Source organism: Spermophilus citellus (genome assembly GCF_964194105.1).
Source record: "Spermophilus citellus genome assembly, chromosome: 2".
Classification (NCBI taxonomy): Eukaryota; Metazoa; Chordata; class Mammalia; order Rodentia; family Sciuridae; genus Spermophilus; species Spermophilus citellus.
Window position 1 is genome coordinate 243,897,766 of NC_138183.1, and position 17,334 is coordinate 243,915,099.

At 35.0% G+C, this 17,334-nt stretch overlaps 1 protein-coding gene across 1 annotated transcript; it reads right to left on the reverse strand.

Annotated features, from left to right (window-relative positions):
- Positions 1-315: 315 nt before the first annotated feature.
- On the reverse strand, positions 316-15,882 carry LOC308641888 (uncharacterized protein; the record flags this gene model as incomplete). The annotated part of the gene is made up of 3 exons (XM_081280468.1): positions 316-1,240; positions 13,581-13,710; positions 14,967-15,882. 3 exons carry the CDS (start codon positions 15,880-15,882, stop codon positions 316-318), a joined length of 1,971 nt encoding a protein of 656 aa, XP_081136594.1.
- Positions 15,883-17,334: the final 1,452 nt, after the last annotated feature.

Sequence of the window (17,334 nt, forward strand, 5' to 3'; positions counted from 1 at the left end):
TCATTATACATATATTTGCATTGATAAGTGGTTTTTTTTAATTGCATGAAAAATGATTGGATATATCAAACATTTTAATAAGGGGTTTAACAAGCAGATCCCAATTTATCATAAATATTCTCATTCAGATATTATGATTCTGGATACAATGTTTCTTTTTTTTCTAGACAGTCTGCAGAAGTAAAATTATCACTTAAGAAATTTGAATTTAGTGTGGCATTTAAAATGTGACACTTTACTTGGCAAAGTTCTGAGAGGAATAAATCCAGAAAATGTGCATCCCATCCCAGAATGTATTAATCAAAATCCAAGAGATTATTTTGCCTCCAAAACAATCTTTGAGAATGCACTCTTGACTTCCTTATTCCTCAGACTGTAGACCACAGGGTTGAGCATGGGGATGATCATAGTATAAAACACAGAAACAATTTTGTCACTGTCCATAGAATGACTGGAGCTGGGCTGTAAATACATGAAGATAACAGTGCTGTACAAAATGGAGACTGCGGTGAAGTGGGAGGCACAGGTGGACATAGCCTTCCGGTGTCCTGCACCTGAGCGCATCTTTAGGACAGTGATGAAAATGAATGTGTAGGATATTAAGATAACAATCAGACCAAAAAAGATAACAAAACTGGCTACAAAAACAAGAACCAGCTCATTCACTTGTCTACCAGAACAAGAGAGAGCCATGACTGCTGGAATGTCACAGAAGAAATGGTGGACCACATTGGACATACAGAAGGAAAGACTGAATGTGTCCCCAATATAAATGGAGGCACTCAAAAATCCACAGACATAGCAACCTAACACTAGACACACACACACATGTGTTGTCATAGTGGTGGTGTAGTGCAGGGGCTTACACACTGCTGCATAGCGATCATAGGCCATTGAGGATAAGAGGTAATTTTCCACAGTAACAAAACCTGTAAAAAAGAACATCTGAGAAGCACAAGCATTGTAGGTGATGACCTCATCTCCAGGAAGAAGCCCACCCATGACTGTAGGAGTGACAGCCGAAGAGTAGCAAATGTCCACCAGAGACATGTTACCAAGGAAAAAGTACATGGGAGTGTGGAGACGGGAGTCCAAGAGAATCAGCAGGATCATCCCCAGGTTCCCAGCCAGAGTGATGGTGTAGATGAGGAGGAAGGTCACAAAGAGGGGAAGCTGCAGACCTGGGTCCTTGGTCAGTCCCAGCAGGATGAAGTGTGTCACTTCTGTCCTGTTCTCCATCAGTTACCTTAGAATCACTAGATCTTCTACAGCCATGAGGAAAAAATGAAAAACAAAATAATAAAGGAATTCAACTAAATGAAAAAGTTTAAGTGCAAGATATTTTTTTCACTGTGGCTACAACTGGGTACATTGAGATTCTCCAGGAAAAAAAAATGGGCTTGAAAATCAAATTTAGTGCTTTAAGCATGTACACTTCTGTCCTGTTTTCATCATTGTTGTTTGAGAATCTCTAGATGTTCTGTAGCCATGACAAAAAGTGAACAAAATTACAACAAAATTAATGAAGTTGGAAAGTAAAAGTTGAAGATATATTATTTCTTTGTCCCACTACTTCTATTTTTGAGTTTCTTCAGAAAAAGCATGGGATTGAAAAACAAATTTGAATCATTAATTACACATGGAATTAAATGTTATGAATGTGAAGAATTTTTATGAATAATCTGTCCAATTTAAAATTTTATAAATTGTTTCTAAGATGTACTCGATTTAATAACTTGAACAAATGACTCATATGGATGAATCTATCAGCCCATTCATGTCCCCTGAGCCAAGAAATACTGAAAAGCCTACATGTTCCTCAGCTGTCAAGAACTGACATGGACAATTTAGATGTGCATTCTCTGTCTCCTCTCAACAATGTTAGGAATTTGCTACACTCATGCAAATTAAGAACAAGAGGTTTAGAAATTCATTCATATTTAGACAGGCCTTGTACGTCAGTCTCTACCTTGGCCCATGTCAACATTTAACTAATGTTTACTGGTTTCTAAGTCTAATGCTCTAAACTGAATTTGAATCAAGTTGTATTTAATACATTTACAATTGCTCCTTGGCTTCTTTGTTCAGTGTCTCAGGTTTCATAGTGAACTGAGTGATTCAGTAGGTGATCATTACATCTTTGTCACTATATTTGACTCTCCTTAGAGGAGAAACAATCAAGATGACAACCAACCATGAGTGAAATGACCAGTTCAACCAAAAAGAATCTAAACGAATTAACAAGCTTTGAACTGCATTTAAAATTTTCCCACAATATCATGGTTGTTACCAATAACTCATGAACACATATTGATAATCATGTGGTTAAAAGTGTAGATCAGTCTAATTCCTGAATCATCATAGCACATCCCGATACATAGAAGTGGTGGGATAAATGGGAGCATGTCCCAGCTGCACAGCAATTCTGAGAAGCTCATCACCAGATTGAGTAGATGTGGAGCTTAGGTTCTTGGAAGAGACACATATCAATCTTACCATCATTGGTCCTAATTTAACTCCATGAAAATCCTATTTCCATCTGCAAAATGAAGCCAGTTATGAGATCTACTTTCAGGTATCATCATAAGGATTAAATAAGTTTGGATCAAGGTATGTGCTGAGTGCAGGGTTTCAGTCATGGATGAGTTGAAATTCTTGAAGCTTCTCTCTTCAACTTGCCTTTTCTTCCTCTTGGGGCTATGAGGTTTTCTGTGTTCTCTGAATTTCTCAGCCAGTCCTTACTCAAAGTATGTGATTACTGCTCTTTCAGTTCCATGTGAGCCATTTCTTTTAAAAATTTCTTCCTTAAAATTCACATTTCAGTTTGGGAAAAGAATTCATCTTTCTTAAACTTGCTCTTTCATTACTGTCATGCCATAGCCAAACCACAGAGAGAAGCACTGGAAGATTCCCGTTTTATGGGCTGTCTGATCTGTTTGGGTGGCAAGTCCAACATTCTAAAGTGCTTTATTTAAATCTGTACTCATGTAGTAACAGTATTTTAAGTTTCTTTATTGCAGCTGTAGTTTATAAAAGATATTCACCCAATACTAACCACTATTCCCTACCCTTAAACTTCAAAGTCTCTGGCAACTGCACTTTACAAGTTAACCCCAGAACACATTTACTGCAGACTTTTAATACCCAGGTCCACCTTTAACATACACTCTGTTCTACAATCTGTGGAAAGGACTTTACATATAAATGTGTTGGGGGGGGGCAGGTGGAATTATTATTCTTATTTCATTGTTAGAAAATTGAAAATTGGAGAAGTTATATAATAACTAAATTTGCACTGTTAGTAGGAGATATATTCAAGAGTTTTTTTGCTCCTTCAACCTAACCAAAAGTCTATGCTCCACATGGGTAAAGGTGCTAGCAGTAGTAATCATGGGATTATATGGGGAGTTACAACACAGTTCAGACATTGGTAATTTATTTAGGACCATTTTGTAGCTTAAAACAGGACCATTTGACTCTTCGGAGCATTTGTTTATTTGTTAATGAGAAGATAATATGAGAAGAAAGTATAACTGAATCAATCAGAGCATCATGTGTCTTATATTTTTGTTCATATTTTTTAAGATATAAGATAATTTGCCATGAGAAATTCTAAACTCCCTCTTCTTTGGAGTTTTGTATTTATGCTGTGCTCTTACACATATTTTTTAAACATAATGAAACCTCTATCTCTCTTTTAAGATAAGTCATGGTATGTATGTCTTCCCCACAGCCTTTACGTGCATTACACATCTTACCAAAATATCTATGGAATACAGAGCTTACCAGTTTTCTGGAGGAAAAAATAAGAATCAATCCAGAATAGGGAGACTGAAATCACAAAATCAGCCATAGATTATGGCACAGTGGTATTAGTGGACTTCTGTCTCAGGTGGCAGTCAAAATGTTCCAAGTTCTCTAAAACATGGGAAAATGGAGAAAAGAACATTATTATGAATCAACTTCTAAATCTAACATTAGCTATTTCTATTTCATTGAAACAGTCATTTGTCTCCTCCTCATTTGTATATTAAATGTGATAAGGTAATGTTTCTCCCATAATCACAGAATTGTGTCTTAAATGGGACTAACGGAGGTCTAAAAAATCTGCTGTAGATGTTTGCTATTTTAAAGTATATCATCATGATTTTTATCTTTGAGTATCTCCCTGACCATGGCTGAAAGCTCACTCTACCAAATCCTCAGGTCAGAAGAAGGCCTGGATGTGCTCACAATGATTGTCATTCAGGTGAATAAATTATGCCCAATGAAGCACTTATGTAAAGTTTTCTTTCTAAAATAGGTAATTTTGACTCATGTTGGGATTTCAGAGGTGAATATGTGGCAGTCTAGAGATAATTATACAAAATAAAGGCCTCTGAAGTTTACCCCCATGAGAATATTTACAGCTTCTGATCCTATTTTCCTAGGAAATAAGCAGGTAGTCTGTCTGTGGGGATTAATCTGGTTATGTTTAATGTTCAAGAATTTTGTCCAATGAGGCAGACTTCAAACCAAAACTAATCAGAAGAGACAAAGAAGGCTACTTCATACTGGTAGAGCGAACAATCTAAGAAAAACATATAATAATAATAATGATAATAATAATAATACATTTATAGCCCAAACATGGTCACAATTAATTACATAAATAAGACCCAACTAAAATTGAAGCCTCAGATAGACACCAGTACAATAATTCTAGGTGATTTCAACACAACTCTCTCACCGTTAGATAGGTTTATTCAGACATAAACCTGGTAGAGATTCTTTGGACCTGAAAAAATATTCTATCAAAGGAACTTAACAGACATCTGTAGAACGTTTTATCCAACAAGAGCTGAGAACACTGTCTTCTCTGCAGCACATGGAACATTCTCCAAAATAGACCATAGTTTAGTCCACAAAGCAACTCCGAACAAATATCAAAAAAGGGTACGATTCCTTGTTTCTTACCAGATCATAATGAAATGAAATTATAAATTAACAAAACAGAAACTACATGAACACATGGAGGTTAAACAATACACTTTTGAATGATGAACGGGTGACAGGAAAAAAATCAAGAGAGAAACCAAAAATCTTCTTAGACTCAAATGAAAATATAATATTCCAAAGCATCTGGAACACCATAAAGGAAGTTCTAAGAGGAAAGTTTATAACTGTGGGTGCCTATATAAGAAAATCAGAAAATTTCCCAATTAAAAAAACACATTAATGCCCTTAAAAATGAGAACAAACCATTGGGGAAAAAAAGAGAAATAATTAAGATCAGAGCTGAAGTCAGTGAAATTGAGATTAAAAAAAATAATCCATGGGATCAATGAAAAAAAGTTGATTCTTTGAAAAGATAAACAAGATAGATAAGCCCACGTTAATAAAATTAAAGATAAAAAAGGAGAAATCATCACAGAAATCCAGTAGATCATTAAGGACTATTTTGAAAGGTTATACTCCAATAATTGGAAAACCCAGAAGAAATGCATGAATTTCTAGACACCTGTTATCTGCCAAAACTAAATCAAAGACATAGAAAATCTAAACAGACCAATAACTAGCAATGAGATACAAACAGTAATGAAAAACCTTCCCACAAATAAAAGCCCAGGATAAGATTGATTCTCAATTGAATTCTACCCAACCTTTAAAGAAGAACTAATGCTAGTACTCTTCAAATTATTCCATGAAATAGAAAAGGACAGAACACTTCCAAACTCATTCTATGAAGCCAGTACCACACTCATACCAAAACTAAATAAAGACATGTCAAGGAAAGTAAACTACAAACCGATATCCCTCATGAAACTAGGTGCAAAAATACTTAATAAAATATTAGAAAATCATGTTCAACAACATGTTAAGAACATATTAAACCCCAAATCAAGTGGGTTTTATTCCAAAAATGCAAGGATGGCTAAATATACAGAAATCAATAAATGTAATTCATCACATGAATAGAATTGAGGACAAAAATCATGTAGTCATCTCAATAGATGCAGAGAAGGCCTTCAACAAAATTCAGCACCCATGATAAAATTAGAGATAAAAACACTGAAGAAACTAGAGATAGAAAGAATGTACCTCAATATCATAAAGGTTATACATGAATAACCCAAAGCCAACCTCACAGTAGATGAGGAAAAACCGAAAGCATTTACTTTAAAATTTGGGACAGAACATGAATGTCCATTCTTACCACTTCAATCCAATATAGCACTAGCCAGAGCAATTTGGCAAGAGAAGGAAATAAAATGAACAAAAATGTGACTGGAAGAAGTCAAATTATCACTGCTTACAGGTGATATAATCTTTTATCTAGAAGATTAAAAAAGACTCCATCAAAAGATTGCTAGAGCTAATAAACAAATTTGGCAAGTGGCAGGTTATAAAATCCACATACAACAATCAATAGCTTTCCTACATACCAACAATGAATCTGCTGAGAAAGAAATCAGGAAAACAATCCCATTTATAATAGCCTAAAAGAAAATGGGAGCGAATCTAAACATGAAAGTGAAAGACGTCTACCATGAAAACTATAGAACATTGAAGAAAAAATCAAAGACCTTGGAAGAGGGAATGAAGATGTTCATGCACAGGCAGAACGTAGTGCTAAAGTGACCATATTACCAAAAGCAATATATAGATTCAGCAACCTTCCAACACAATACCAATGACATTCTTCACAGTACTAGACAAAAAACAGTCTAAAAATTCATTTGGAAGAATAAAAGACTCAGAATAGCCAAAGAAATTCTAAGCAAAAAAAAAAAAAAACTACACTGGGGGCATCACAATACCTGACTTTCAAATCATACTTCAGAGTCTGAATAACAAAAACTTCATGGTACTGGCCTTCAAAACACACATAAATAAAAAATTCAGAATATAAGACACAGAGACAAACCCACACCTATGCAGTCATCTGATCCTTGACAAAGGTGCCAAAAACACATTGGAGAAAAGACAACCTTTTAAACAAATGGTTCTGGGAAAACTGATTATTACATGTAGAAGAATGAAATTAGACCCTGATCTCTTGCCCTGCACAAAAATTAGCTCAAAGTGGATCAAAGACCTGGGAATTAAATCAGAAACTCTGCAACTGCTGAAAGAAAATGCAAGGTCAACAACTTTCTCAATAGAACCCCTAGAGTTCAATAATAATGGCAAGAATTAATAAATGAGATGATATTGAATTAAAAAGCTTCTGCACAGCAAAGAATATAATTAGTAATGTGAAAAAAGGACCCACTGAATGGAAGAATATCTTTTCTAGCTGCTTTTCTGACAGAGGATTCATATCTCTTGCGTGATTGCTCTGTCTAGAACTTCCAACACTGTGTTGAATAAAAGTGATGAAAGTGGTCACTCTTGCTTTGTTCCAGATTTGACAAAGAAAGATTTCTGCTTTTCACCCTTCAGTTCAACAGTTCAATGTTAGCTGTGGGCTTAGTACAAATGGCCTTTATCATGTTATGTTTCCTCTATACCTAATTTGTTCAGCATTTTATTAATGAAGGGAGGTTACATTTATCAAGTTTTATATATATATATATATATATATATATATATATATATATATATGTTGAGATGATCATATCGGTTTTTGCTCTATGTTCTGTTAACAGTTTATTATGTTTATTGATTTGTGTATGTTGACTTTTCTTGCATTTCTGGATTAATCCCACTTGACGATGGTGAATAATCTTCCAAATATGCTACTAGAATCAATTTTCTAGTGTTTAAAGTATTTTGATATATGTTCATCAAGAATATTGGCCTCTTTTAATAATTTTTTCATTGTGTCTTTACCTGGTTTTGGTATCAGAGTAATGTCAGTTTCATATAATGTATTTGGAAGAATTCCTTCCTTTTACATATTTGGAATAATTTAAGGAGAACTGTTAATAGTTATTTTTGCTATAAATCTACAATGAAGACATTTGTCCTGAGATTTTAATTGGTGTGAGATGTTTTATAACTGATTCGGTAATATTCTTTGCTATTTTTAGGTTCAGAATTTCTATTACTTCATTATTCACACTTGTTTAATATCTGTGTCCAGGAATCTGTTCATGTTTAAAAGCTGTTAAATTTCCTAGTGTGTAGTTTTTCACATTAATCAATATTAAGTTTTTGTGCTTCTGAAGGAAGAGTCTGTTTTACAGTTTTCCTTTTCATCTCTGATTTTATTTATTTATATCTTCTCTATTTATCCTAATTTTTTAAAAAATTGTTCTTATTAGTTATGCATAACTGTGTAATGTATGATTGTGACATATTATACATATATGGAGTATAACTTCTTCTACTTCCAGTTGTACATTGCTGAGACCTGCACAGCTGTTAATTCAGATACCAGTGAGGGGCAGCGGGGATTAGAAAACAGAGAGAGAGAGAGAGAGAGAGAGAGAGAGAGAGAGAGAGAGAGAGAGAGAGAGAGAGAGAGAAATGGGATCAGGTGGGACACTGATCTCTGATGGAGAAGCAATGACTGATCTGGCTCTGGCTCTACACTTTTATTATGTAGTGTCTCACACTCCGATGTTAAAGACTATAGAGGCATTGTTCTTTGTGCAGTAGAAAGTTATAGGACTAGAAACATTTTTGTAGCTATCCCACTGTTGCAATGCTAGGAGCTTCCTGTGGCACCCAGGAAGCCCATTGACCAAAGTTTCTATTAAACAGGAAGGCTTGGAGGTCACAGCACTGGTGAAATATTGTGGTTATCTTGCTATGCTCAGAATCCTCTATCAGTTGGAACTGGTGTCTGAGATCAAGACCAAGACAGACACAGCTTCTGTGTTTTACATAGAGCCTCCATAGCAATCTTGACCCATAATTTTTGTATAGGAAATTCCCAGCGTTTGCAGGTGCACCACAGCCACAAGACAATTATAGACTCTGTCACCACCTCCACAGCACATGATGTAGAATTACATTAGTTGTGTGATCATATATGCCCATAGGACACTAATATCTGATTCACTCTATTATTTTTCTAGTTCACATTCTCCCACCCTTCCCTTCATTCCTCTTTGTCTAATCCAAAGTACTTCTACTCTTCCCTAAAACCCACCCCCATTTATTGTGAGTTAGCATTCACACATCAAAGAGACATTTGGCCTTTGGTTTGGGGGAATTGGCTTATTTCACTTAGCATGATATTTCTCCAGTTTCATCCACTTACCAGCAGATGCCATAATTTTATTCTTCTTTTTGCTGAGTAATATTCCATTGTGTATATATACCACATTTTCTTTATCCATTTATCTGTTGAAGGGTAACTGGTTGGCTCCATAATTTAGCTATTGTGAATTGAGTGCTACGAACATTGATGTGGCTGCATCACTGTAGTGTGCTGATTTAAGTCTTTTGGGTATAAACTGAGGAGAGGGGTAACTGGGCCAAATAGTAGTTCTACTCCAAGTTATCTGAGAAATCGCCATACTGCTTTCCAGAGTAGTTGCACCAATTTGCAGTCCCACCAGCAATGTATGAGTGTTCCTTTTCCCCCACATCCTCACCAACATTTATTGTTACTTGTATTCCTGATAATAGCCATTCTGACTGGAGTGAGGTGGATAGAACCTTAGTGTAGTTTTAATTTAAATTTTCTCTAACTGCTAGATATTTTGAACATGTTTCATATATTAGTTGACCAATCATATTTCTTCTTATAAGAAGTGCCTGTTCAGTTCCTTTGCCCATTTGTTGATTGGGTGATTGATTGGTTGATTAATTGATTGATGTTAAGTTTTTTGAGTTCTCTATGTATCCTGGAGATTTTTGCTCTATCTGAGGTGCAGGTGGCAATGATTTTCTCCCATTCTGTAGGCTTTCTCTTCACATTACTGATTGTTTTGTTTGCTGTGAAGAAGCTTTTTTAGTTTGATTGCATTCCACTTATTGATTTTGATTTTACTTCTTGTACTTTAGTATTCTTGTTAAGGAAGTCAGTTCCCAAGCTGACATGATAGAGATTTGGGCCTACTTTTTTTTTCTAATAGGCACAGAGTCTCTGGTCTAATGCCTAAGTCCTTGATTGACTTTGAGTTAATTTTCATGCAGAGTGAGAGATAGGGGTTTAATTTTCATTTTGCTACATATGGATTTCCAGTTCTCCCAGCATCATTTGTTGAAGAGGCTATCTTTTCTCCAATGTATATTTGGTGCCTTTATCTAGTATGATAAAGCTGTATTTATGTGGTTATTGTCTCTGTGTCCTCTATTCTGGTCTACATGTCTGTTTTTGTGCCCATACCATGTCATTTTTGTTACTATAGCTCTGTAGTATGATTTAAGGTCCAGTATTATGATGCCTCCCGCTTTGCTTTTCTTGCTAAGAATTGCTATGGTTATTCTGGGTCTCTTATTTTTTTAAATGAATTTCATGACTGCTATTCTATTTCTATGAAGAACATCACTGGGATTTTAATAAGAATTGTATTTAATCTGTATAATGCATTTGCTAATATGACAATTTTGACATTAATTCTGCCTATTCAAGAACATGGGAGGTCATTCCATCTTCTAGGGAGATCTTTCACCATTTGCCAACAACATGATTCTATATTTAGAAGACCCCAAAACTTCTGCCAGAAAACCTCTAGAACTCATAAATGGTTTTGTCAAAGAAACAGGATATAAAATTAACACCCATGAATCAATTGCATTTTTATACATCAGTGATTAATCTTCTGAAAGATAAATTGGGATGACTACTCCATTCAGAATAGCCACTATTCTTCCTAGTTTCTATAATCAATGATTTATTATTTTGTTTACCTTTTAAAGAACCAGCTCTTTGTTATATTGGTCACTGAAATTTTCTTTTCTTTTTTTTTTAAATATCTAATTCATTTTCTTCTGCTTTGACATATATTATTTCTTTTCTGGTTTGTTTTGTCCTTGTTTCCCTAGTTCTTTGAATTGTATCTATAATTGTATCTATAATAACAGGATATGTAAGTTGTTTATTTAAGATTCTTCTGCTTTATTTTAATGTGGACATTGATTGTTATGAACTTTCATTTCAGAACTGCATTAGCTGTATCTGTTAGGTTTTGGTATGTTGTATCTCAATTTTCAATTATTTCAGTATATTTAAAACTTCACTTCTTGATTATTTTATTAACACATTGGTTGTAAAAATTAGATTGTTTAATTTTCATGTACCTGTGTATTTTTCCAAACTATTGTTACTGATTTCTAGCTATTGTTTTGTGGTAAGAATAAAAGCACTCAATGCAATTTCAATCTTGAAGATTTTGTAGAAAATTTATCTGTTGCCTATGATATAATTATCTTGAAGAATGCTGATGTGTTGATAAGAAGAATGTGTATATTGCAGCTGTGTAATAATATGTCAATAGATGTCCATTTGGTCCATTTGATCTTGAGTGCATCTAATTCTGCTGTTTCCTTGTTGGTTTTCTGTCTGGATGATTTGTCCATTGCTGAAAGTAGAGTATTAAAGCCCACAGGAATTATTGTTTTAGAGCATATCTGTCCATTTATGTCAAATAGTATTTGATTTACATATTTGCTTCTCCAATATTGTGTGCATAAATGTTAAGAATTTTTATTTCTTTTTGCAGAATTGATACATTTATCACTATATAGAGTGCTTACTTATTTGTTTTGTTTACTTTTTTAAAAAATTGAAGTCTATATTATCAGATATAAGCATAGCTTCTCCTGCTTTCTTTCTTTTCTTTTTCTTTCTTTTTTTTTTGGCATGGAATATTTTATTCTATTGCTTCACTTTCCTTGTATCCACATCCTTAGAGGTGAATTAAATTTCTTGTAAGAAATACACGAACTTATTATTATTATTATTTACTCATTCAAACTGTCTTCTTTTTTTAGTTCCAAGGATTAAACTCAGGGGCAATCAACCACGGAGCCACATCCCCAGCCCTATTTTGAATTTTATTTAGAGATGAGGTCTCACTGATTTGCCCAGCACCTCACCATTGCTGAGAATGGCTTTGAACTTACAATCTTCCTGCCTCAGCCTCCCTAGCTAGTGGGATTACACAGGTGTACACCACAGCAGCTGGCTCAAACTATGTTTTAGTAGGTGAATTTAATTACATTTTTAATGCAAACACATTTCATGATTAAATACATATCCTGTGCATGTAGTCTGCTTAGTCTCAAATTCATATAAGGAATAGGGGGCTCTTCAAATTTCAGCTTCTCTTTTGAGTAAGAGATAATGATATCCTGTCATCCTCATGAAATTTTTGAGAAGATTATTACATGGCATGTGTGCAGCATATAGCACAATCTCTACCACATGTTGGAGTTCTGTGGGTAAAATGTTAATATCTTTCATTTATAAAATTTTATACAGCATGGTTCACAAAACTAACAGGATATGTAAGAGTTCTAGATAATTAACAATTTTTATTTTGTTTCAAAGGTCAAGATATTGGTATAATAGTACTCCAATATTACTTGAATTTTTTATTAACAAATATTTATAATTCTCTTCTATGAAACAGACACCTACTCAGATACTGGTAAGTATGTTGTGAACAAAACAAATAAAGTCCTTTCTCTTGGGGAATTCATATTCTAGTTAAGCAAGATAAATAAGAAACAAGTAGTAACTATATTGTTTTAAATGGTTGACAAAATCTATGAAGAAGTGCATAGGAGAGTTTTTGTGGTGAGTAGGAGTGACTATTTTACAAAGGTGGTCAGGGAAAGAAGCTATGACAAGTAATGTATCTGCAAAGGCTTGAATGGAAACAAAACATCCACACAGGAAACAGCTATTGCCAAGGCCCTGGGGAAAGAGAATTGGTGAAGTTGTGAAGCAATAGCAAGAAAATCAAAGAGGTGGGGTAGAACTCTGGGGGAACAGCAAGAGAAAACAAAACTGAACCAATGCAAAAAAACAAAGGGTCAGAATTAATTTCAAAGCATTTGAAAAAAAAATGTTCAACATTATTTGTTCTCAATATAAATTTTCAACAATCTGAAAAAATGGCAATAATATATGAATACATTAAAACTGCTTTTACTTTTCTTAATATCTCTGGTACTCTAGTTACATCTCCTTTGAATATTAAAAAATGAAATTTTTGTATCAAATGACTCAGCATATTAATTCATAAGACACCATATTTATGCATCTATTTGTTAAAATTTGCAAAGAATAAAACCACATATTTTATTTGCCAATTTAGCATTTTTTCTCAAAATATTAAATTATGATCACTAAGTACTAGTGCACTAGTCAGGGGTCTCCACTGAAACAATTAATTGGACATGCAAGCACATATAAGAGATTTATTATAGAAACAGATGTGGAATCGTGAATATGAAGGTGAAGAAGGACCAATTCTGCTACCAGAAAGCTGAGAAACAGGAAAGTTAGTGTTAAAGCTCAGTGAGTGGAAAGGCCTGAGACAGAGGGGCAGAGGGTGACTGCATAAATCTTGGAGAAGGAGGCTTGAAAGACACTAGCTGTAGTGTACAAGAGAGAACATGGATGTTCGGTTAAGAGAGACAAGACAATTTTCTCTTCTTCCCCTTTGTGTTCTGCTCGGTTGAGCCCTCACTGGATTGGATGATGACCATCCACATTGATGGGGCAGATCTTCTTTACTATGGTGACGGCTTCAAAATGTACTCTTCCAGAAATATCCTCTCTGCCACTCACAGTAGAATGGTTTCCTGGCTCTTTGTAGCCTTTAATACAGTCAACAAATACATTCAACTCAACACCACAAATAGCTACATGAAAATACTTTTAACTTTCCTGATTTTTCTGGCCCTCTGGACATCTTAACTCTTAGAAAATTTAAACATAAACATCTTAGTTGTATTGAATGACTCAAACAGAAATATAAATTCATATGAGATGCCAGGATTATATATCTCTTGTTAAAATGTGTAATGAATAGGACACACTTTCATTCAATAATATATCATCCTTTTTTCATAAATTAGCATGCTTGGACTAGTAATGAAAGATATTTTAAAATATTAGATATGAATTTTTATTCTACTACAAGATTAAGCATTGATTTAGGATCATTAAACACTGGTCTGGTAGTCAGAGTTCTCCAGGGAGAGAATCAAAAGGATGTGAGTGTACGTATGAGTGGAAATATACTCTGGCTGTGGGACCATGTGCTTGTGGAAACCACTACAGGTCGTGCCATGTGATCTGCATGGTGAGAACCAGAGAGAGGGATGGGGCACAACAAGTGTAACTATGGAGACCAGAGTTCTGAGAGCAAGGGGCTCTGATATCAAGAGCAAGAGAATGTGAGTCCCAAATGAAGAAAACAGAAAGAGAAAGAGAGAGAAAGTTTGCCCTTCCGCTATTTGTTTTATTCAGGTGAGCCTTCAATGGATTGGATGATGTGTACGCACATTGATGAGAGATCTATGCTCCTCTCTACTAAGTATACTGCCTGAAATAGGACTCTATATTGAAACATATTCACAGAAACACACAGGGAAATGTTTCACTGGCTACCCAGATAGCCCTTAATTGAAAAAAAAAATTAACAAATAAATTAGCCACCCCCAATAACCATATTACACTTGATTTTGACAAATTTACACTTGTGTGCATGTGTACACATCTTCTAATCATGGGTATCTAGATGTACTTCTACATATATTAGTATGAACATGGACAAAAACTTGCATATATTGCAATTATCAATATATAATAAGACTTCAGACAAGCAGACCACAAGGTATCAGAGATATTTTCATTCAGGTATCAGATTCTGAATATCATGTTTCATATATATATATATATATATATATATATATATATATATATATATATAAATTATAGTCTCCTGAAGCCGAGGGTATCACTTCAGAAGCTTCATTATGTCTACCAAAATGTAACTCAATATATGGAGAAGGCTTGACAGGAATGTGATCATTTAAAAAGCAATATAAAACTCCTGAAGGCTATTTGCCCTCCAAGACAATCTTTGTGAAAGCCTTCTTTACCTCTTTGTTCCGTAGGCTGTAGACCATAGGATTCAACATTGGAATGACCAAAGTGTAGAATACAGATGTGATTTTGGCAGTATCCAGTGAATGGCTGGATCTGGGTTGTAAATACATGAAGATAATCGTACCATAGAAAATAGAAATGGCAGTGAAGTGGGAGGCACAGGTGGACATAGCCTTCTGGTGTCCTGCACCTGGGCGCATCTTCAGGATGGTGATAAAAATCAATACATAGGATATTAAGATAACAAGGAGAGCAAGAAAAATATTGAAACTGGCTACATAAATAAAAATCAACTCATTGACCTGTCTATCAGAGCAAGAGAGAGCCATAACTGCTGGAATATCGCAGAAAAAATGATGGATCATATTGGACCTGCAGAAAGAGAGAATGAATGTGTTCCCCATGCAGACTGTGGCACTCAAAAAGCCACAGACATAGCAGCCTACGATCAGCCCAATACACACACGTGTCGTCATGGTGGTGGTGTAGTGCAGGGGCTTGCACACTGCTGCATAGCGATCATAGGCCATTGAGGCCAGCAGGAAATTTTCCACAGTAGCAAAGGCTACAAAAAAGAACATCTGAGCAGCACAAGCACCATATGAGATGACCTCATCTCCAGGAAGAAGCCCAGCCATGACCGTAGGAGTGACAGCTGAAGAGTAGCACAAGTCCACCAGAGACAGGTTACCCAGGAAAAAGTACATGGGAGTGTGGAGACGGGAGTCCAGGAAAATCAACAGGATCATCCCCAGGTTCCCAACCAGAGTGATGGTGTAGATGAGGAGGAAGGTCACAAAGAGGGGAAGCTGCAGACCTGGGTCCCTGGTCAGTCCCAGCAGAATGAAGTATGTCACTTCTGTCCTGTTCTCCATCAACGTTGTCTGAGAATCTCTAGATATTCTACAGCCATGACAAAAAAAGGAACAAAACAGTAAAGGTTGAATTGAAATAAATAGTATGTATGAAATATACATTATTTCTTTGCCCCAATATCTTATTTAAGATTCTCATGAAAAATTCTGGGCTTGAAAGCTAAATGTGTTACATTAATTGCATACAGGGTTAAATTCTATGAAATCGAAGACTCCTTATGAATCTTATTCCCAATTTTAAGTCCTTCTACACTTGTTAACAGAGATGCAGAATATTTTTTTTAATTTTTAGTTGGCACATTATAGCTGTACAACTTGATGAGATTTGTTGTTACATGTTCATGCATGCACACAATATAACAACATAGTTTGGTCAATATCACTCCTCTGAATTCCGCGCTTCCCTCCCTTACTTTCTTTTGTCTCCTTTCTCTGTTGATCTATCTTTGATTTTTAGGAGATCCACCCCCAGCTTTACATTCCCTTTTCCTCTCTATCTTCTGCACATGAGAGAAAACATACATATGACCCTTAACCTTCTGAGTTTGACTTATTTCACTTACCATAATATGATGGACTCTAGTTCCATGCATTTTCTGGCAAAAGCCATAATTTCATTTTTTTATGACTGAATAAAACCCCATTGTGTATATCTACTGCATTTTATTTCTTTATTCATCCAATGATAAACACCTAGGCTGTTTCCATAGTTTGCTTATTGTACTGCTAAAAACATGGGATGCATGTGCCCTTATAGTCAGATTACTTTAATTTTTCAGTGTAAATACCAACAAGTGGTATAGCTGGATCTTCTGGTGTTTTTCAAGCCTAGTATTTTGAGGAGCCTGTGTACTGATTTTTTGCAATTGTCCTAATTCACAGTCCCACCAACAGTGTAAAAGTGTTTCTTTTCTCCACATCCTCTCCAACATTTATTCTTATTTATATTCTTGATGACTAATTGATAAACACCTAGGCTGTTTCCAGTGTGAGATGAAATCTCAACACAGTTTTGATTTACATTTCCCTAATTGCTAATGATGTTGAACGTTTTTTTTTTTATGTATTTGTTGGCCATTGTGTAGTTCTTCTTTTGAGAAATGTCTGTTTAGTTCATTTGTGATGCAGACTATTTAAGAATTTAATCCAAATATCTTTGCATCCCTATGTGTGAATTCTCTAAATTCCCTCTTAGAGAAATTTTTGCATTTATGCCATAGACTCAGTTCAGTTTTTTTTGTCTTTTAAATTAAGTCATATAGCTACCCCATAGATTTTTCATGGATTATCTTTCTCATTAAAATGTTCTTGGAATGTAGAAACTTACAATTTGGCTGGAAAGGAAAAAAGCAATCAATCCAGAACAGGGAGACTGAAATTACAGCCAGCCCTGGAATATGTCATACTTACTATTAGTGAGGCTCTGTCTCAGGCAGTGGTCAAAGGTTCCAA